Genomic DNA, 22,036 nt, shown 5'->3' with positions numbered 1-22,036 from the left:
TTGTGGCTCTCAATTTCTTACACCTGATAGCTCTGTTACGTTTGGCTTTTAATTCTTCAAGTAATAGAGGGATGCAAGCTTTTTTCAGATTTTTTAACCCTTTTCCTCTGTTTCTTGTATTTGCATAAACGAATTATTGTGTTTAACTGGTTGAACAAACTAAATGAGGGTCATGTGCTGTCCTTACCTGCAAAGATGCAGCTGACATCACAAGATGGGTCTGCACTGCAGTAAGTTTTTCTCTGTGCTTACCCAGTGCTCTCAGATTTTCTAGGTGTTCATTTAAATGAGTTGCCTAGACTTTTTCACGTCTCTCTTACTGCCAGTATAATGAAATAGAAATTCTAATTTGATTGCATGTGTAAATGATCAGTTTTTTTTTCTCCTGCACGTACACACGCCTTGGATTTGCTCTCCAAACAGAAGTGACCAATGGCAGAAGCACCCGTCAGACACCGTAGCGCTCTATGTGGTTATGCAGCCATTCACAGCTATGGCATGAAGATTAAAAGCTTTTCTGTTTGGTAGTGGGGAGACAGAGGAAGTATATTCTACTGCATAGAGACAGCTTTTGAGTGACTCTGGGATTTGTTTGGGTTAAGACCTGATACTTTAATCCAAAAATACAGTCTGTGTGATTATTCACTAGGTGTAAGGTTGGCCCTTTTGGATAACTTCTGGGTTACACCTGTAAGTCTAAGCAACTCCTCTGGAGGCAGAGTGCCTTGGGAAATCTGTGACCAATATCTTATCTATCAAACTAACTGCTTGCACAATCCAGGCTGTAGTATCAATAGCAGAGTGTTCAATGGTTCAAGTTAATAGAGCAATGCAAAGGACAGAGATATGAAAAAAAGCTGGTTTGTTTTACAAGGAACTTGTGACTGGAGTGTTTTTGTAAAAGGAAAAAGAAATAAACAGGTACACAGTGAAGAGCCAGCTGAATTCTTTATTTCCATTCTAAATATTTACAAGTAGTTTAGGTAGGAACTTACTGGGAGTATGAAATTTATAATTAAATATCCATGCTTTTTAGAATTGAGAAGAGAAGCAAAAAACATGCATGGAAAATGTATTATAAGATTTTCAGTGCAGGGAAGAGGGAATGAATTGGTGTCTCATAAATGACAAGTTTTTAAGCATGAGTTACTGTATATTTTTCATTTTCAAGTTTTCAAGTTACAAGTTTCATTTTTCAAGTTACTGAAATTTTAATTTTTAATTTTCATAAGCATATAGAGTGTTTTGACAAAATGTGTATAGCATTAATGCATGACAGATGAAATAAGGAATGATGGAGTGATTAGAAGGAAGGACACTCATGGCTAAATACCATATCTGTCTCTGAAGTACATAGAGAAATTTTTACTGCATCTGTTTCCAAACACTCACTACTGGTTGTTGGTCTTTAGAGGTGTCCAGAGTGATCTCAGATAACATAACTCAGAGCTTAACTATGGCTGAGTGTTGCAATACTGTCACTTTCTGAACTGCTGTGCCAATGAGGATAAGCCATTTATCAGCAAGCTGAGTTTGCTATCTCTTATGGTAACTGTTTGAGCTTCCATTTTAATAATGGTGCTTGATTTATAATCATGCACAATTTCTCTACTACAGAAAGAAGTTGAAAGGTGCTTAAGCATAGGGTGAGGCTCTGGTGTGCCTGGGGTGAATGTATATCTGTCTTGACTCTGCCTTTTTATGTGGTTGAGTTTGAATCTAGTAAAAATTTACTTTGATGCTGAGTTGGCAAGATGAACTAACTGTTCTGAATGTGGCTTTTTTACTGTGCCACATTTTGTGTTTGGAACCTTGAACATACTTCATAACCTCTGGCAGATTTTTCCTTTTTTTCAGAGTAGATACATTTCTCTCCCTGGAAGTAAGCTGTGCATATATGAAATGTTAGTTCCTTCATCAGAGTGCTGCTGCTGTTGTTGGCACTGGATCAGTGCATGATGGTGTAGGCTGATCCAAGCTCTTGGATCATGTAAACTTGATACTAAGAGTGCTTGAAGTCTGAAAGAAAAAGTGTTCTTAGTTTTGTAAAATACATCAAGAAATGTTTTTACTTTCTGTCTTTCACCTCTTCAAAAGGAATGAACTGTAGGAAGAGTTCTATTCTACAGTATGGTCATGAATCTTCTCAGGATAGGTGCTCTATGACAGAGAGGAGCAGAGAAGTGAACATCAGCCTGACAGTGTCCACATCATCTCTCCTTAATAATCCCTGCCTAGTACTTGTTCAGCTGTGGGTTACAACATGGGGAATCTGATCTGTGTCTTATCGTGTAGGTGAAATGACATGATTTTTGTGTTCAAGGTGTAAAACTTGAGAGTAAAGAGAGGTGAGTAGGACATGCAGATGTACCTGTTCTGCAGGGACTGTTGGTCCCTGGTTTTGGTGATACTTGATGTCAGACGTGGTGAGAATGTGTTTGAGAACAGCTATCAGCAAGAAATTATGACATATACATTTGTGATCAGGTGAAAATGCTCTCAAGGATTATAAAAGTCTCAGAGATGGTAGTTTGGCTGTTGTTATTGCTGCCTGTAGTTCTGGAATGAAGATGCAATTGAGTGTTTGCTAGGAATCATAGGTGCTGTATATTGTGAGGGTCCTTTAAATGATACCTAGACAGATCATATATATGAGAAAGGGATGTAGTAAGCTGGGTTATAAGGCTGTAGACAGACCATTAAAAATGAGGAAAGGCTGGAGAACCTGCTCTCGAAGCAACTGAAGTAGAAGCAACAACTTGCAGAGCATTGACTCAAAGTACTAGAAAATTTAAAAAAACCAAGAGTAATCACCTTACAGAAAAGTGTTGGTTGTCATATATAAGAATAAGAGCTGTCAGAAATCTTACAATCAATATATTTTAAGTTTTTCTTTTTTTTTTTAATTTTTTAAATTTTTTTTTTTGTGTGTGTGTGTGTGTAAGAGTAGTAAATAGTGGTATCTAAATAGTTCATTTCTGTTTATGTAGGAATGGAAAAAGCAGCTGGGAGGTGAGGAAAAAAACACCCAGGTTATTTTACTCAGGAGTTTAAGGAGAACATAGCTGGTGTAAAGCAGAACAGTTGCTTTTCTGAAGAGCACAAATTGAAGATGGTCTAACCATGTCTTTGGTAAGGGGTGGTGAAACACAGTACTGGACTGCTGGGTTAAGGAGCAGGGTCTGAGGAGAGTGTCCTTTGCTGAAATAAGAAGTTAAGTCAAATAGAGAAGCCATCAGCAAGGATAAGAGGTGACTGGGAATTTGGATGCCGCAGGTCAGGATATTCTAGAGAAACTTGTTGGACTCTCCTTAGGCTTTTCCAAAATAGCAAATGTCATCAGTGCTCAAGGGAGCTGAAACTTAGGGGTTAGAGAAATTTAGGGAGCTGAAACTTACAGGCTTAGCACTAGAGAATGCCAGCACTCTCTGGTTGTTTCTCCACAGTTTCTCACCTATGCTGAAGTACATGGTCTTTGAGTGTTAGTGACTTGTTTTCCTCTTCTTTCTAGGCTCTTTTTCTCAGTGGTTAATTTTCGAAGGTTTTTTGCTTAGAAGCAATGGATTTGAATTTAGGAGTGTGCTGCATTCTCAGTGTAATCCTTATTTGCAAATACAGTTTTGAGCCAAGAACTGAAGCTGTGGTTGGTGCTTCCCCCAGCAAGCCCCTGTGTTAATATCTCCTAAAATCCTGTTTCTGGAACCTCATTATCTGAATTAAATTGGAAAAGATCAACAAAAAATATGGGATTGATTCAAAGTATATAAAGCTACATGTATACTTTATGTGTTATAACAACCAGAATAGGTTAGGAGATGCAAATCTAGATGTATTTTCAGGGCTTAAGTGCTGAAAAGAGAAATTAAATACTTAGTTATGGCTCCTAAATATCTCCAGAGTAATGGAATGAAGCTAATAATGGATCAGCTTAAACTATCTAAGGAATTACTGCTGGTGAGATAGTGCAGGTTGTGTAAGAATCTCCTGAGGCTCAGGCAGTTGGATAGAGTTAATACCTTTTAAGAAAGTCATTAGAGGAAATCTTGCTTCAATGGGAAGGTAAGACTAGACCTGGTTGACTGTTAAGTAGCTCCTGTGCTTGCCATTCTGTCTCACACCTCCTCTTCCCTGGTTTTTACGCAGCTTTATACACAGAAGTGAGAATAAATGGGGTATACAGTCTTTAAAATAAGATCTTGCTCTTCTCGTGTAGCAAAGAAGCTGGGTCAGGAGGGAGAGTCCCCAGGTGCAGAGCTTTATCCTTGTGTTGGTGAGCAGCAAAACTGGAGCAGACTTGTCCTGCAGGAGAAGCTCCAGCGAGTTTCAGCCAAGTACTGGACTCCCAGTAACTGAAGGGTTAATAGCTGGGAGTGAGTTAATTTTCCATAAACCATCAGAGGTCAGGAAGCCCACTTAGAGCCTCTGCTTACATGTGCTTGTTTTTCAGTCCTCTTTAGTGCTTTAATGCAAATACTTCAGAAGTTTTTCAGGCATGTGGATTTGTCACAATCATTTCCTTGTTTAGTCTGTCTCCCTCCATAGCACTGAAGAACAAAGACCTTCCAATGCCAGCAGGGCTGGAGCACAGTGGTAGCATGGACACATGTGGGGCAGTGTATTTAGACTGGCCTCATGTACAGTTTGCAATCCCCAAAACTTTCTGGTCTTAAGTATTTTGAATTTAAAAGCCTGGTTTTAGAGTAGTGTTTTCCAAGTCCTTTATTTTAGTATTATCAAAAACATTGCCAGGTTACATATGCATGTTATATCACTGAAATGATGAACAATAAAATACTTTTAACTCCTGCTGCTTGTTGAGAATTCCCTGAGACCAGAAGAAAAAAAGGTGAATAAACCTCTGAATTGTAGCTTTCCTGAGGAACTGAAGTAAGAGAAAAGTGAGTCTGTTTGTTTTTCAGGCATTGTTTATTTGAAATTAAGACGAGTTATGAAACAAATGAGATTAGCACTCAGCTCTTCTAACCTAACTGAGCCCTTGGACTTGAAGACTCTTAGAAGTCTGAGTGTCTGAAAGGCAGGTATTATTGTGAGAACAGCTGATTCAAGAGCAAAGTACTCTGTTTTGCAGAGGCTATGAGTACAAAGCCAGGGTTATTTACTGAGAGAGAGTTTTTCAGAGTTATTTAACAAAAAGAGTGCATAGATGGTACTCAGCATCTTGATTGCTGATGGGCTGAAGTTCTTATTGTTGATGAGTCAGACACTTCAAATATTAGCTTTATGAAGACTCTTCTCCAGAGAGTTTATATTGTAAATACAAAGCAATAGTGAGATACAGAAACTTGGAGTACACTCATAATTTTTCTGTATGCTTATACATGGGAAAGATATTTGTACTCAGATAACTGAACTCATTTATTGTTCAGTTCAAATTGTTTCTGTGTGTCTCAGTAAAGGGAAGAAAATGACAGTAGAAAAGCCTTATGGATTACTTGAGGAGCTAAAAGAGTCATGAAGTCAGGCCCAACTTTTTTCCCCCTTGAATTTCTAATTTGCAGACTTCCTACCCCAAAAGACAAGGGCACTGCAGGGCAGCTGTGAATTTCTGAATCATGTTTTGCTGTACACAAGAGGTTAAGATAATACTGTCTTTGACTTGGGATAGCAGAGCTAAAAGAACAAATTGGAAGAAACAAGGTATTAAAAACAAATACACGAAGTATCACATGGGCTGAAATCCAGGAGTCCTAGAAAACCTTCATAGAGGTATAATAGTTACAACAGAATTCCAGAATGTCATTCATAGCAACGATTGTGTTTGAGGTTATGTTTTATGTTGCTTCTGTCAAAGATGGGCTTTTGCTACATTTTCTTAAAGGCTGCTATCAGAAACATGTAAGAAGAGGATTCACATGTGGCTGTCTTAAAACTTTAGCTATGCAGCACTGGTTCCCACTGGTAAGACCATTACTGGACCTGGTCAGTATGCAGGCAAAGCAGGAAAGTTGCTGTTCAGGTAGTCTTCTACTTGAAGATTAACCTTTTCCAGGTTATTGGGAGATCATTGACCATGGTGTGTGTAGACACAGTAACTTTAAGTTAGGTGCTGCTTATGATTTAAAAATTTGCATATGTGGCCACTCACCAGTTGTGATCAGAGTTCTTGGAAGGTGGAGCTGCCTAAAATATTATTACAATAATTACAATATTATTAAGAAGTAGTTCAGGTACATGATTTAAAATAGTGATCAATCTGTATGTGCTGCTGTGAGTGTGCATAGTTTTCCCAAGAACATCAGATATTGTTTGACAGAAGACAGCACAAAGACACCTGTATGTTCATATTTTAGGAGCATTACTGCAGTATATTAAACTGCTGGTTTCCAGTGTTGCTGGTAAAATTTATTCTTATGGCTGAAAGTGTTTAATCTAGGCTGTCCTTCATACAAGAACTAGTATAGACATAGAGATTATTTCTGTTACATGACATATACAAGATTTCCCTTGTGTCTGCATTCTCTGTCACTGGATTTATTGTTCTGGTTTCAGCTGCACAGTGGAGAAAGACCTGGGACTAGCAGAACTCTCTTTTAATTCTTTTCAAAATTTGCCATTTTTTTTTTCTTTTTCTTTTTTAAACCAGTAAAAGGGAATGGGGGTATCATCATAAATCTGCACAAGCAAATGATGAAGATTCTGTTGATCACAGAAAACCCTATGCCCATACAAAACGTGCTTTATGACAAAATTCTCTTTTAAAGTACCAAATAGGTGCAGAGTTCCTGTTTCTTACTGAGACAAATGCAGTCTGATCATTAGGAAGCTGTTTCTTTTCATTTCAGTCCCCAGGAGTTTTTCCTTCTGTTTTCTTGTCTGGCTGGAAGTGAGGTGAAACTCAGGAGCTGGCACAGCTCATCTGTCAGCCAGCTCGGGCTCATTTGGGGCTTTTGAATCTGTTGGCTGATGTCAGCTGGCTTTGACAGCATAGTAGAGGTCTTGAAGATAATGAAGATGTGCTGTCAAAGAAAATGGGCAGCTGTCAAGGAGCCTCCCGAGCTCTCCTGAACAAGGGGGAGGCTGCCACCCTTATCAGTGTCACTGGGTGCCCTGAGGACTCCTTTCAAACTGAGTCTGAAGGACTTCTGACTGCGGTTGTGCTGCTTGGTGTACAATGTTTAACACGTTCGTGTGACATGGATTCAGCTATTTAATTATGACCTTGTAGCCATCTTAGTCAACACCATGGTGTCATTTAGAGATTAGGATTTGGAGAGATTAATTCACCTTTTTTCTGTGTTGGTCTCAGGGAGCTTAGGAAATGCTGTGCTATTACCCTGCTGTGATTTCTCCCTCCCCCATTCCTCTTTCCTCCTTGCAGTTAATTGCTGGATGACTTGCTGAATTGAGCAATAGTAGAGGGGTAATTACAGCACTGTGCTGGTGTATTTTCTGGTGTCTGTGCCAAGAAACTTGCCTGCATGATCACTTTGTCATTTGGTTAGGGGCCAGGGGATCACGGGTTGTAAATTTCCGTCCCTTGTGATCCTGGAGCTCCACGTGGTGTATGAAAGAGCAGTGAGAACATCCTGGAGGCTGTCCCTGAGTGCTGCTGTGTGGGCAGATTTGGCTCAGGAGGGAAGCAGGATTTCTTAAATCATCAAAGCGTTAATTGTGAACCAGTTTTGGCAGCTGGTCTCTTTATATAGCTTTGTGTTGGAGGCTGGAATTTGCAGGGGCAGAATCCTTGGTTAGTGGCTGAAGCTCTTCTCTGGATGAGGTAGGGCAGGTGGTTCCTGTGGATGCTGGTAGAGCTGCTGGAGTATTCTCCTAGCCCTGAAGGTTACCCAACACTGCAGGAGAGCTGTTTACAGCCTGAACCTCGTCCTGGGGTGACTTCATCATGCTGGTATCCCCATCAGCTGTCTGTTTGCTCAGAAATGGGTCTTACAGCTTTAAGCTAGGCCCAAAGAGAGAAGGAGTAGAATTTTTTTACGCTATGCTCCAAAGATAGAGATAAGAGTTCAGCTTTCTCCAAGCTCATGGCAGTGCTCTCCGAGTTCTCCGCCACAGAGAGAGAGAGGGAAACGGGAGCTTTCTTGCTTTTTTCCTGGTTTTCCTTGTTAGCTATGGCAATAAAGGTTTTTCCAGAATTGTTTCATTCTGGAACTGTGAAAAAATCTCATTGTGAATACTTTGCTTGTTAAATAAACAGTTTTTTCCACGTTTCTCCAAGGAGATTATCTCCCAAACCGGCTGAGGGAGACACAGCTGAATCCTGCCTTTTAGAGGAAACAAATCTGACCCAAACCAGGACAACCTTTAACTAAGGTGGAACTCGTAATCAAAACTTTTTGGAAGTGCTTTGGCCCTGATGAACTGCATTAAATGAGTGCCTGGAAATAACTGTCATCAAGCAAGAAATTGTTTTTTATGAGATGCTCTTAAACTCTGTATGTGTACAATAAATTATATATAGCTGTCTTGTATTAAAATGAAGCTTGGGCATTTGATTCCTGTTAATTTTTTCTTCCATTTCTTTCAGGTTGGCTTATTTATTCTGATCTTACTATTCCTCTTTTAGGTTGTCCTCTAACTATGCCTTCTCCTTCAAAAATGCAAAATTTTATTTATGAATTGTATTATTGGCTAGTGCTTTCCAAGATCCTTTATAAAAACTTTGAAATACTCATTCTTTAATAATGTTTAATAATATTATCTCTATTATCACAAAATTAATTACTTTAGGCTTCTCAGAACTTTGTGTAGTTCATATATGGGTGTTAGACTGAATGTTTTGTGCCAGTATTCCATTATTGAGTAGCTTTAGCAGAGTAATATGGAGAGCTGGCTGGGTCTGGGAAAGAAAGCACTGACATACTTGTTCATTTCCCCTTGAACGCCTTAAACATGAAGAAGAACTAAAAATCAAAAAAACCCAATAATTCTGGACCAAGGTTCTTCCTTCCTAGAGTCCTTACAGACTTCCTAGAGGAAGCAAGTTACAGTTTGTATTTGAAACAAATTTTTATAGTAGGATTGACCATTTTATTGGGCCAAATCACTTGTTACACCTTTGCTGAACAAATAGCTACAGACAGATGGAGGCTGTGGAAGAAGCAGGATGACTGGGAGCCATCCACAGGCTGTGTTACTGCAGTGCTAAGATCTATTTCCTGCAAGAAAATACCATTAGACACTTTTCTCCATTTCCCTGTTTATTATCTGTGGCTGTATTTTGGTGTTTCAGTATCTTAAGTCTTGATCTAGTAATCATAAGACATGCCTCAAAGTTTTCCCTGGTAGATCTAAATTCAATTGTATAATTAATGCTGTAATTATTACAATTTTCTCTTGCATTAGCTCTAGAAAATAACCTAATGTGTTGATATCTACTTAAGCATTTTTATTTGCCTAATCTTTATTCATTAATGTAGATTTTAAAATGGGTTTTGCTTTGCTTTACTATTTCTGCTGGAAAACTGAATATGAACAGAGTAGCTGGAGAACAGAGAGTTGGGTCATCTAGTACACCACAAGGAAGGAAAAACACCAAAATCCTGAACTTGGTTGTCCTGTTATTGGGAAGAAGTTTCTCTTTTGCATTTTGTACTGGTGCAGGCGAATATGCAGTAGTGTGATACAGCACTTGATTGCTCTAAAGCCCTCTGCTTTGCTCTGCACTGGCCAGGGACACCAGTGTGTCAGGTGACTTAGCAGATGATGGTGGGACAGGTGTGTCAACATTTGAAGAGGGAGGTTTTGTGTGCTGAGCATCTTTCCCTTCTGGCTCTTTTGTCCATGTACACGTTTTCATTAGCACAGGAGGTGTTGTGCTCAAGGTTGTCATTCAGGAGCAGCCTGTATTGCTCTTATGACTAACAGTAGTGAAATTGCATCTCTGGCAAGCAGGTTGTCACATGCTGGGTTTAGACACCAAGCTCACAATTTTTGATGGTATTTTTGAAAACAGTCAGAAGCAATTGTGAAATAAATGCAAGTGCATGAAAACACTTCTTTGGAACTGGATTTTTTTCCTTCCTGGCATCCCTGTGCTTTGGGAAGCCACAAACCTGTGTGATTCTTTCTGGTAGTAAAGTCTCTCTCCGCTGCTGTGATGCATCAGAACTCAAAACACATTTTTAGTACCTTGTTTCTAAAGGAGTTTTAATATACTAGGTTTTTCTGGTTTAAACATTCAGTCCCTGTTAGCTAGATTATATGGATAATTGGGAACTGCTGCTGCTGCTGGAATGTTGGTGAGAAGCTGGGGCTTATATTGTTGTGTTCTGTTTTGCCCTTCCTTAGAGCCATGTATTTGACTTAACTGGGTTTTGGATCAGAGTACTTCCAATTAAGAACAAACCACTTAATTGACTTGCAGAGTTAAATTTCCGAAGCGTGTTTCCTCACACTTCTATTTCTAGATGAAGGAATTTGGAGGCAAGCCCAAGTGCTTCAAATATGTGCCATAGAAGTAAATAAACATTGGGCACAAGAATTAAAAAATAAAATAAAAATTAATTAATCTGAGAATTGACTGTGGCGATGGACTGATTGGTGAGTGGAAATGTGACTCTGGATAACTGTGGTATGATTTATTTAACATACTCAAGTCTGTTTTTTGGTTTTGGTTTTTTTCAGGGAGAAAGATCTTAATGCAAAGTTTATTATTTCAATGGAAAAAAATAAAACAACAATCACAAACTTAAAGGTGAGTAAACACAATTTATAAAAGGAAGTTGTAACTCAATAGCTGCCGAAATATGATTGGACAAAACAGTGATGCTTGCTGCACTGTGGTCAATGGCCTCTAGTTGTTAAAATATAGTACTGAAGTAATGTTTTAGGGAAACCAGGTTACACTGTTAACTAGCTGCACTGTGGTTTTCTGAAGACCACTCTATAGGTTCTAGCTCTTAATTTCTTCGAGGGTTTATCACTCAGGTGATAAACTTAGCTGGGAGATGAAAGCCAACAATAGAATAGAGGTATGTTTCTGATAGCTATTAAATCTTTGCTTCATCTGTAGAAGTCTTCTGAAATTCCCATGAGAATGAACCAAACCCAAAATTACCCATCACTTGCTATAACCTTTTGATGGTATATTTTAACATTTCTCTCAGCAAGAGAAGCCATGTGCAGCAAATTGATTTTTGCAAGATAGTTTCTCATGACTAATATATGAAAAGGAGTTTCAGTGTGTAGTTTCTTCAGAATGATTTGGAGCATGGTGAGTATTGCTGAAGTACAGTGTCAGCTGTCATGTCTTGAACGTGATGATTGCCTTAAACAGCAGGTATGTCACACCTTTTTAATTATGACTCCACGTTGAAGTACTGTTCACAGTGCAAACATCTCTCTGGCTCCTATAAATTATATGTGTAGGATAGTCCCTGATTATAATAACAGCATATATGGACCCATTTAACTGAACCTAAGTATTGTGACAAAAATGTGCTGTGGGCTTAGAAGCAGTAAGTTAAAATTCAAATAATTCCTGCTGTGCTGCTTTATGAGGTGGCTGTCTTTCTTCCTTACTGAAGGGCATACCTCCTGCTAATTTTGTCAGTGTTGTTGGAGTCATAATTTTACCTGTCATACATTTCTAAATGTGTATAGCGTTATGTTAGATTTGCATTCTGATTATTTATTGTCAAATGTTTTTAATTATTTCATCAGGATGTGTTGTACCAGCTCTGTTTCTTTTTTTTTAATAGATACCAGAGGGTGCTACTGGAGACACAGGACGAGAAAGAACGAAAACATTTACCTATGATTTTTCCTATTTCTCAGCAGACAGTAAAAGTCCCAACTTTGTTTGTCAAGAAATGGTAGGATTTCTGATGTTAATAATTAATTTTTTCCTTTCCCTTTTCTTTGTCTTGGAAGCATTCCATGAAACTTCTGTAATTTAGAAATTTTCTCGATACCTGAGAGTTTGAATTTTGCTTTGTTCTTTTTTTTTTAAACTTACCTAACAGTGTAAGTGGTGTGTTTTCTAAAACAGCAGGCTGAATGCTTTCATTCAAATTCTTTTGTCTGATTAGTGTTGTATAAGGTTAAGTTAGAAAACATCTCTAAGCACTGAAATTGCTTTTGAAAAGCTTTTTAAAAAAATCACTTCTGAGAAACAAGCATGTAGCTTTAATTCACTCAGAAACAATCTTACCTAGTTGAAGTGTGGTGTGTATTTTTTTTCCCCTTGGTCCAAAAACCTTGGTACACATTGAAGAAGATTCTTTTTTTTTTCCTCCCTTGAGTATTCACCTTAGGAACGGAGAAAAGAGTTTTTCTTTCTGCATAGTTAGAACAGAAGATTAAACTCTGAGCTATAGGCATTATTCAGATAAACAGACCCTTTGTGACCTCGCATTTCATGTGAATGTGGAACTTTTCAGTTCTTTCCCATTCCCTAATAAATTTATTAAGTGAATCTCAAGTAAGTTGTGATTGCTGACTTCTGTTTTGGTTTTGATGCTGTAAGCCTCAAGTGAGATATTTCTTTCCCCTTAAAATAATACAACAGTTTACTGAATATCCTGTAAGCTAGCTGGGTACAAACTTTAGTATGTGTACCATTTGTTCAGGAACCCTTGAAATCAGGGATGCTCTAATGACTAATCCTAAAAAGCCTCATGATTAAAACTAGTAATAAGAAACAGTAAGTTGAAGCCATTTTAAAATATTTATGAGAATGACAAGTTTTGCCATTATATATATATATATATATATCATGACTATAATTGATGCAGAATTTAGACTAGGAATTTTTCGTTTAACATCAGGGTAAGTGATACATCCTCTTATTTTCTGAAAACTTCTTTTATTTCAGTGAGATATTAGGGTTTGATAACGTATATTCTTAAACTTTCTGGATTGTTGTTTCTTGATGTTGTTCTTTTAAGTAACACTTTTTTTTGCTATTTTTTGAAATACCAGGAAACATACATTTTATCTGGCCATCAGTGTAGAAATACCCTAATTACTGTGGCAAATTGAAGTAGTAATGTATTTGAGAGCAATGGTTTGAACCTGAGATTCTAGTGAATGGTTTTAGGCAGGTGTTTCAGGCCATATGGTTTTGCTAGAATTTTAGCAAATGCTTTAAATTGAGCACACAGAGTCAGGTGCTTTATTTTAACCAAAGCAGCTTTGATAACGTATTTTTCTGCTCTGATTCTAAATGAAGCTTCTTGTCATGCACCAGTTGTGACTTAAATTTATGGATATTTAATTCTTGGATCTTTTAGATACCTGCCTTTAGATACTTCTTGCTAGACAAGACCACATTAGAGGAGCCCCAGGAAGAGATTCATGGTGGTAGTAGGCTCTTGCTGTTACAGAGCAGGTTATTTCCAGAATCCAAATTTACTGTGAAACAATTAGGTTAATTCTTGTCAAAATAACCATTTGCATAGTAATGTTGAATGCTTACAAGTAGATATCCAAGTTGTAGTCTGTATTGATATCCAGTTTCCACATATAAGTGATAAGTTCCCCTTTTCCTTCTGGTGCCATTTACCTGTTTCAGAGTAGGTCAGATGGAGGCAAGATTACTATAACTTGCCCATGTCAGGAGTCTATAGAAACAAAAATAAATTAAAATGCCCAAATACTGATGGCTGCAGCAGCCTTGAGCAATAAATTTTAAAGCTGTGAGTTTTATGATTGGTAATGATGGGATAAATCATAAATGTGGCTTCAATGTCTGTGTTCAGTATTGTGCTGTTAAAGTGTGTTCCACAGCCTTGGACACCTCCTTTATGTGGACTGGCAGGAGTGTGGACTTCTCTTGCTCAGCTACAGAAATATTGTTTCTCAGGTGTTGTTTTAATTACACTGTGTGCAGCGCTTGGAAACAAAAGTGAGTTTTTAAACTATAGGAATGCAAGTCCTAAACATGCACTGCACATGGTACTGTTTTGCTTTTGTTAATGATTTCATATTTAATTGGAAGGCTTTGTAGTTAAGCTCTTATCAAGTTCCTGCAGAAATTACAATTTACTGCACCAATGGCATAGAAGGGCCTCGTTTTTGCATTCACCTTGCCAGGGAATAAAATTGATCTTGATTGTTGGTGATGTGGTTGCCTAGTGCCCTTTGTTCATGATTGTTATATTTTTCCATTTGAAAGGCAGAAAAATAAGAAGTGGAAATCTGTCTAATACTGCGTACCTTATTAATATGCCTTGTAGGTGCAAAATACACTTTAGTATTCCAAAGTTAGAGTGGGGATGGCAATTTGCCATCAAGCTTCTTCATTTGTATTCCTGACTGAGAAAAAAAAGAGTTTTGATATTTGCTGCCCTTTTGTGACAAACTGGTGTCCCATCCAGACAGTCTTTGCTTCTAACCTGTGTGTTCAGCCTTTGTGTTCAGACAAGGCTGACTGTACCTGTCCTATGCACTACCTCAAATCACATGCAAGACATACACAAATTTTTAAAAAGGAAAATTCCATCCAAAAAAAATGAAAGTTCCATTTAAAAAGGAAAATTCCGTTCCAAAAGAGTAGTGCATTAAGAGTTGGACACAGATTAAAGTAGGGGAAAGAATAAAGTAGCTTTGGCTGATCTTTACGTTCTTTGAGAGATATAACTGGTTACAGCACTCCAACTCCTTTGCTGGAGGGAAGGTCAAGTGAAGTATTCCAAAGGCACATTTGAAGATTAGTGATTGAAGAAATTACACAGTGCTCCTTCTAGGGAGAAGCTGTGAGATTATACTGTGCTTGTGCCATTCACTATTAAAAATTGCTTGTATGCCTTGGAGAATATAAACCACATAAAGTGCAGAAAACTAGCTAAACTATGTGAAGCATCTATGAGATTTTTGGAAATCATGTCTAGATGGTGAGACACAGATTAATATTTTAATTGGGAGAAACGCTGCACCAAGTGTTACTCCTTGCCCAGTGAGGGGTATGGATTGAAATGAGGGGTAGTGTTGATGAAAGGTCAGGCAAATCTGTGAGGTATCTTGGATTGAGCCAGTATTGTGTGAAGGCATCTGGTGAGAGCAGAGTCCCGTATTATGTGATGTGGAGGAAGGATCATTGCATGTTGAGAGTAAAAGAGAAGGGTTTAAATGATGAAAAACATTACCACATTAAAAACAAGTTTCCATGTTTGCCAGCCTAAAAAGCATTGCTATGTAAAAGCCACTTATGGAGAAAATACAGAGAAGATTATGGGGCATGTTCTTATGCTTGATTAAAGCAAAAAACCAAAACCAACCAACAAAACTCTCCAAAAAGACAAAGGAAGAAACTGACAGAATCATGGAAATGTTTCCTTTTGAGTGGGGACTGCATATTTGCAGAATGTGGAGAGTTGGTGAAGATACAAAAGATAATAGCATAAAATACAAATAATATAAGATACATAAGATACAAAAAGGTAATAACAATAATGAAAAGTGAATGGAGTAGCTGAGATTGCTGAAGGACGTTGGGGCTTTAGAAAAGAAAGTAGCAATTTGACATGTCAAGTGTTCTGTGACAGAGAAACAAATAAAAAATCACTGCAGTGATGAAATGTGGTAGTAAGACCTAGTATTTTATTTGAAATATTAATTTCCTCTGCTATAGTAAATACATGTTTTGTCATTGTGTTATGGTATTCTTCAATATTTGCCATGCTGGGCTGATGGCATTATTCTTCCCCAAGCTTCTGTTTGCTTAAACATTTTTTTTTTTATTTTTAGGTTTTCAAAAATCTTGGTACGGAGGTGCTTAAATCTGCTTTTGAAGGTTATAACGCCTCTGTTTTTGCGTATGGACAGACGGGCTCTGGGAAGTCCTACACCATGATGGGAAATGCGGTACGTCGTGTTTTCATTCAGCTGTGGAATACCAGCTTGGAAGGGCTCCCAAGAATCGTTTGGTCCAACTTTCCTTGGCAAAAGCATGGCCAAGAAAGATGGCCCAGCATCTTGTTCAGATGAATCTTAGAAGTGTCAGTTGTTGGGAATCCACTACTCCCCTGGTGACATAATTCTAATCACTGATTGTTCTCATGGAAAATGGTCCTCTTGTATCTAGTCCTATTCTCTGCAGGAGTAATTTGTTTCTATTACCACTGTCCTTAGCATGTGACTCCTTGGAAATAGGAGTTTCTGTCTTCTCTGTAGGCACTTGTTAAATACTGGAACATGATTATAAGGTCTCTTCTAAGTCTTTTATTCTCAAGGCTGAACAAATCCAACTCCCTCTGCCTTTCTTCACATGGCAGCTTCCCAGTCCTTTGGTCATCCTTGTGGCCCTCATCTGGACCCTTTCCAGCCTGTTCCCATATTTTTTTATGCAGAGACCAAAACTGAGTGCAGTATTCTAGGTGTGACCTGACAAGTGCTGAGTAGAGTGGGATAATGACTTTTTCATCTCTGCCCTGGTTGTTGTGATGCAGCCCAGCATCCTATTGGCTTTCTTTGCCACACTGTTTGCTCTTGTGGTGCTTGCTGTCCACAGGACCCCCAAGTCCCTTTCCGCAGAGCTGCTCTCCAGCCAGATAGATCCCAGCCTTTGCTGTGCTCCAGGATTATGTTCTCTCATGTGCAAGACCTTATATTTGTTGAACTTCATAAGGTTCTTGTTAGCCCACTATTCCAGTTTATCCAGGTCTTCCTTCAGGGTGGCTGTCCCTTCTGAAGTGTCAACTTCCCCACTCGCTTTGGTGTCTTCATCAGACTTTGTTGTGCTACTCTTGGTCCCATTGTTCAGGTCACTTATGAAGAGTTAAACAGCATTGGGCCCAATATTGATTCCTGGAGACCCCACTCGTGACAAGTTTCCACTTTTACAAGGAGCTGTTTGCCACCACCCTCTGAGTGCAGCCTGTAAGCCAGTTCCCACCTACACACAGACCCCTTGTCTAGACCATAACACGTTAGTTTCTTTAGCAGCAGGCTGTGAGAAACCATGTTTAAAGCCTTGGAGAATTCCAAGTAGACAATGTCCACTTCTTGTGCCACATTGAGTGAGCAGGTGTATATTTTTGTTGGAATGGATTAAAATTACACTGTTTCAGGAGCGTGTTTTTATGGAATTTTTAATACTGCTTCTGTCTGTATGCTACTAACCCTTCCATGTATCACACCTTCTAACCAGTAATTTTTGTTCAGTAACAAAGCCAAAAATTTCTAATGTTACTGCTGATTTTCTATGCCCAACTTGAGACAGAAAAAAGGAGATAATGATTTTGAGAAAATTAATGATCAGCTTTTTCTGAAGATACGTGCTTTTTAAACCTCTTTTGAAGACTCAGAAGACTAAAATAGGTCCTTAGAGAAGGCTGTCAGGTGATAAGCAGAAATTGGGCATGACAGTAGTTCATCAAAGCCTTATGAGGTTATACAGGAAATTAAATTTTAAGGATTATGTCCTACTGAGCACTGCAGGAAGAGGAAGGTGTGACAGGAGGTATTTGGCAGTTTGTGAATGAAGGATGGGAGTGGTTTCTTGCAGTTGCCTCTGTGACTGTCCAAGGACAGAGAGAACCCAATAAACTGTTGGGGGTGGAGCAGTTTGGAAAGACTGACTGATGAAGCCTGTTTGCCAGACAGCCTCTGCAGGTTTCATTCTTTAATCCTTGGGAAAGAAATGTATTGTGCCTTCTCCCAGTAGAAATGAAAAGGAGAATATGAACGCTTATCCTTCTTTGGATAGATCACTCTTCTGAAATGTAGTAAGATTGGGCTCTTTGCACCTCCTCTAGCTTAGGCGAGTAAATTAGCTGTAAATATTTTTATTTCAGTTGTCAAAAATAAGTAGCTTTATATTTACCTCAATATCATAAGCAGAATAGACTTTTGCAACCAGAAAAGATCTCACAACCTAGGTGTGGATTTCTATTTCAGAAATTTATAAAAGTGACATTTTTATGAGACTGCCTCACTATATATAATGACTGTAATTATCAAAACAGTTTGCAAATGAATAGATGCTGGAGTTTGTTTGACACTATTCAGTAGTAAAGGTCTAATCTTCTTGGCATGATACATAAATACTTTAATCTGGCTTTGTATGGAGTGCATATAAAGTATACTCAGCTGGCAAGTTAAATGCTTCAAATTGATGGCCCTGTCAGAGAGACTACAGTGCTATAAGAAAACTTGAATTGGAAATAAGTATTCTTTTTTCCCTACTTCAATTTTAAAAGCCTGGGTTCTGTTCTCATTTTGTTTTCAATATTTGCTGTTCTTGGCTCTGAAATGTTTCTTCTGCAATTCTATGTACAGCAATCATTTCAAGAAATATGTGAGCCAGTTAGAATGTTGAGCAGAGATACTGAAATGAGCAGATATCTATAAAATATCAGGAAATTCAGACTTGGATATGCAGAGAAGGCAAGACTATGGTGGATTAAAATTCTTCTAAGACCTGAGAGGCTGCTACAGAAAGGAAGAGAGTAATTTGCTCCTTATGGTCAAGGTAGATGGGCAAAACTCAGTACATTTAAATTGCAGTAAGGATTTTTCTGGTTAGATAGCACAGAAGAAGAACAGGCTTTTAATGAGAAAATTCAGCTTTTGAGTGAACTACCTATTTTGGTTCTTCTGATTTTCATGTCTGGAAACTCTGTAGGCCAGGAAAAAAAATAGTCAAAGCTGTAGTTGATCCTGCCCTTCAGCTCTAGGGGGTGAAAAGGCAAAAGTGTTTAAATATAGTTTCCAATAAAGAGTGTACATTCTTTAAGATCTACATTTTACTAGCATAATACTCTGGGAACTGTGTGTGCTTACTTTCTCAACATTATATTGCTAAGGTTGAAATTACTCATTTAGAGCTTGTACTTCCTATTTTAAGCTTCTTTTTGTGGTTGCTGGATTATGTCAGACACTAATGATTTGCCTAAAACTTTGTGATAGATCTTCCATGTTTTTTCCCCTAAGCTTTAATTAAAACTATTCAGGTGTTTCCAAGCATGAGATGAAAGAAAAGTATATTCCCTCTTCTGTTGTGTAAAAAAAATGAAAATAAAGTGTGTGTGGGAATTTCCAACACTGACCTGTGAAATTTTACCTGGAAATAGAGATTGATAATTGACAGATAGTGGGAAAAGCTGCTCCTCTGTTGCCAGAGGCAAGTGTCTCCAAAAAAGCCTGATTAATCTGCAAGTTTTTCCCTTAATGTAGGATATTTTTTTTTTAACCCAAGGTGCAGTCATGTTAAGAGCTAGGAAAGACAGGAGCAGAGAATAGATTATTATTTCAAAAAATGAAGCTTGGTTTGAGAAGGATAGAGAGACTGATTAAGAGGAGGAAGAAGCTGGGAAAAGGCAGAATGGAGGGATAAAGTATAATTAAGAAACTGGAAGTTGCTGGATGATCAATTGGGAATTTTATCTGGACAAAGGAACAAGGAAGAGGAGCTCAGAGGTGGCATCTGGAACATGATTGTTGTGACAGAGAATGCAGAGGGAAACTGAAGAATGAGTGCAGAGGGACCAATATGGGAGCAAACTCAAGTGAGCTTGGGCAGAAAGGGTTGGATTTTTGTAGGAGTCCAAGAAGAGAAATCTTTGCCTGTGGAGCACTAGCTCTGTCAGAGTTTGGTGCAGGGGGAGTCCACTGGCTTTGTGTTTTCCTGTTGCCAGGTTTCTGTAGAATCCCACCAGGCAAGCTCTTAGGTGCCTGGAGTGCCTAGTCTATGTTCACAATGAATGCATGGTCTGGCTTGTCCTAATTTGCATCCCACTTAATTACAAGGCCCCTGACTCTAAACACAAGAACAGTTCTTGTTGCAGTTGTAGATAGTTAGTCCATCACATTGAATCTCTTACATGTTTTCAGACTGGAGGGAAATTATAGCTGACAGACAGTTTTGTGAGCTGCTCCTGAGCCTGGACCTCTTAACCCAAAGCTGATCTGTATGTGTACATCCTGCCCTGTTATCCCAGGGAGCCATGACTCTGAGGAAGTGTTAACTGCCATCTCCCTGGAGTGGTGGGGAGATGGCCTCAGCACACCTGGGGCAGCTGGGAGTGAGCACCCCTGTGTCAGATGAGACCAGGCCTGTGTCAAACATTCAGTAGTGTGGCACTCCTGCTCCTCTGCTGTGGGGAAAACCCTCACTACAGCTTACTGCCTGGCTGGAGAGGGCTCTTCCTGGACCAGCAAGGAGAAATGCATGCTAAGTTTCTGGGTATCTCAGTGGGATAGGTCTTCTTCAGTTTGCTTTATTAAACCAACCAAGCATTTCATGCATAAAAACTCTTTATTTGCAGAGACAAACATTAGGTAGTTAATATCAAATTAAATTTGGCTGGATTGTGGGATATGGTGAACGAAGATTTAATTTTGTCATCGTGTACTAATTTATTCAGAGGACCTGTTACACTTTTCAACACAGGAAGGACTGTGACCTGGGAATTGGAGGTTTGAGTGAAAATGTCCCATGGCTGTTTGTATATGGCTCTTGTCCTGTTCTCTGCAGTTGTTGCCAAGTCCACAGTGAAATGAGATAGAAGCAGTTAAAGATACTGGTGAGATAAGGCAGTTCATGAGATACTCTGGGGAGCCACTCTCTGCCTTAAGCAGCTGGGATTATTCAAACTGAATGAGAGGGACAAAATGTATTCCAGTAGCAAAGAAATGAAGCTGGTTGTACATTCCACACACAAAAGGGTTAAAGTGGCAAGGTGACTGCAGTTAAATAAAAGGCAAGAGTGTTTGCTGAAAAGTTTTGATTTTTTCCCCTTTCTGGAGTCTTAAACTCTCCACTAGTCATCTAGGGCTTTATTTTTCAAAATATGTTGTGCATGCATATATAGCCTTGGAATTAAGATTTGTTGTTATTGCAGGGTGATGCAGGCTTGATACCTCGAATTTGTGAAGGATTATTCAGCAAAATAAGTGAAAAAACAAAGCGGAATGAGGCATCCTTTCGAACAGAAGTCAGGTAGGTCTTGGCATGTTAAGAGTTTGCAGGTTATCAGACTTGTTTCGGTTACAAACACTCTGTTTCACTTTATCTCTGGGAAGAATGCATATTTTTCAAAAATAACTTTTTATGCTTGGCCTCAGTCCTGTGATTGATTTTTGTTGGCACTTGTAGTCAAAATGCACAGTACTTGTACCTTCAAGCCAAGAGCTGTGCATATTGTGTCATTTATATGATAGCGCAAATGCCTTTGCTGCTGGACAGCATCTTCCTTTTTTTTACCCTTTTTTTTCAGACTAACATTAGGACATCTTGATCTTGTTCATGTCTGCTTTCTTTCCACTTTCTTCTTGCTTTTTTGGCTTTTTCCTTTATGATACAATACCTCGTGGTCATTATTATCTTAAGCCAACCTTGGGTCTATGTTTTTGCTCTGAGCATTTTGCTTTCATACTTGTGTTAGTATGGCTTTCCTTTTATAAAAGGCTCTTGAATCTGTCAGTGGCTTTCTGTTCTTTTTCTTTCAGTTATCTGGAAATTTATAATGAACGTGTGAGAGATCTTCTTCGAAGGAAGTCATCAAAAACTAATAATTTACGGATACGGGAACATCCAAAGGAAGGGCCATATGTTGAGGGTAAAAACACTTTAATTGTTTTACACTGCATATTTTATTACCTTTATGTGTTCTAAAATGTAGTGTCTAATTGTATAAGGCATTTTGAATTATGAGGGATGCAGTGCCTTACTTTGGTAAAAAGCACTGAAGGAATAGCTTCTAATTTTGCATCTCTACTTGCTTTCCCAATCCAAAACTTATTACAGAGTTTTTTTATCTGCAAATTTATAACACATTTTTAAGTAATGTTAAGAGACACAATTGGTTTTAACAGTTTGTTTACTATAATTTATAAATCTTAGATATTTAGATGAAATGAAACCTATTAGGATCTAATTGTCCTAATCTTTTCTCTACCAGGGAAGGTTCACGTCTCTTGTGGGATTATGCTCATGTTATTCCACTAAATAATTTAATAAGATTGTGTATTTTTTTCTTTTTTACTGTAAATGTGTAAGTTGTCCAGTGTTCATATGAAGCCTCATTCCTTTCCTTAGGTGATGAACAAGTATGACAATAAACACTAATTGCAGCAATAGTTTGCAGTAGTGAGGGTAATTTGAATCTTTTTTGTA

The 22,036-nt window shown here is 38.4% G+C and overlaps 1 protein-coding gene across 6 annotated transcripts in view; it reads left to right on the top strand.

The window, feature by feature from the left end:
• Window positions 1-22,036, top strand: part of KIF16B (kinesin family member 16B) — a 136,717-nt gene that overhangs the window by 4,098 nt on the left and 110,583 nt on the right. For all 6 annotated transcript variants that reach the window (XR_005954141.1, XR_005954142.1, XM_041425096.1 and 3 more), the window contains exons 2-6: window positions 10,603-10,672; window positions 11,679-11,792; window positions 15,667-15,783; window positions 20,763-20,860; window positions 21,370-21,479. Coding sequence is in view for 4 of the 6 variants with exons in the window: in XM_041425096.1 (XP_041281030.1) it covers window positions 10,603-10,672; window positions 11,679-11,792; window positions 15,667-15,783; window positions 20,763-20,860; window positions 21,370-21,479 (509 nt within the window). In the remaining 2 variants the exon portion in view is untranslated. The remainder of the gene's footprint in view (window positions 1-10,602; window positions 10,673-11,678; window positions 11,793-15,666; window positions 15,784-20,762; window positions 20,861-21,369; window positions 21,480-22,036) is intronic.

The sequence above is a fragment of the Onychostruthus taczanowskii genome, unplaced genomic scaffold, assembly GCF_017590055.1.
Source record: "Onychostruthus taczanowskii isolate IOZ18803 unplaced genomic scaffold, ASM1759005v1 scaffold87, whole genome shotgun sequence".
Classification (NCBI taxonomy): domain Eukaryota; kingdom Metazoa; phylum Chordata; class Aves; order Passeriformes; family Passeridae; genus Onychostruthus; species Onychostruthus taczanowskii.
The sequence above is the reverse complement of the archived record's forward strand: the minus strand, read 5'-3'. Positions and strand labels throughout refer to the sequence as shown.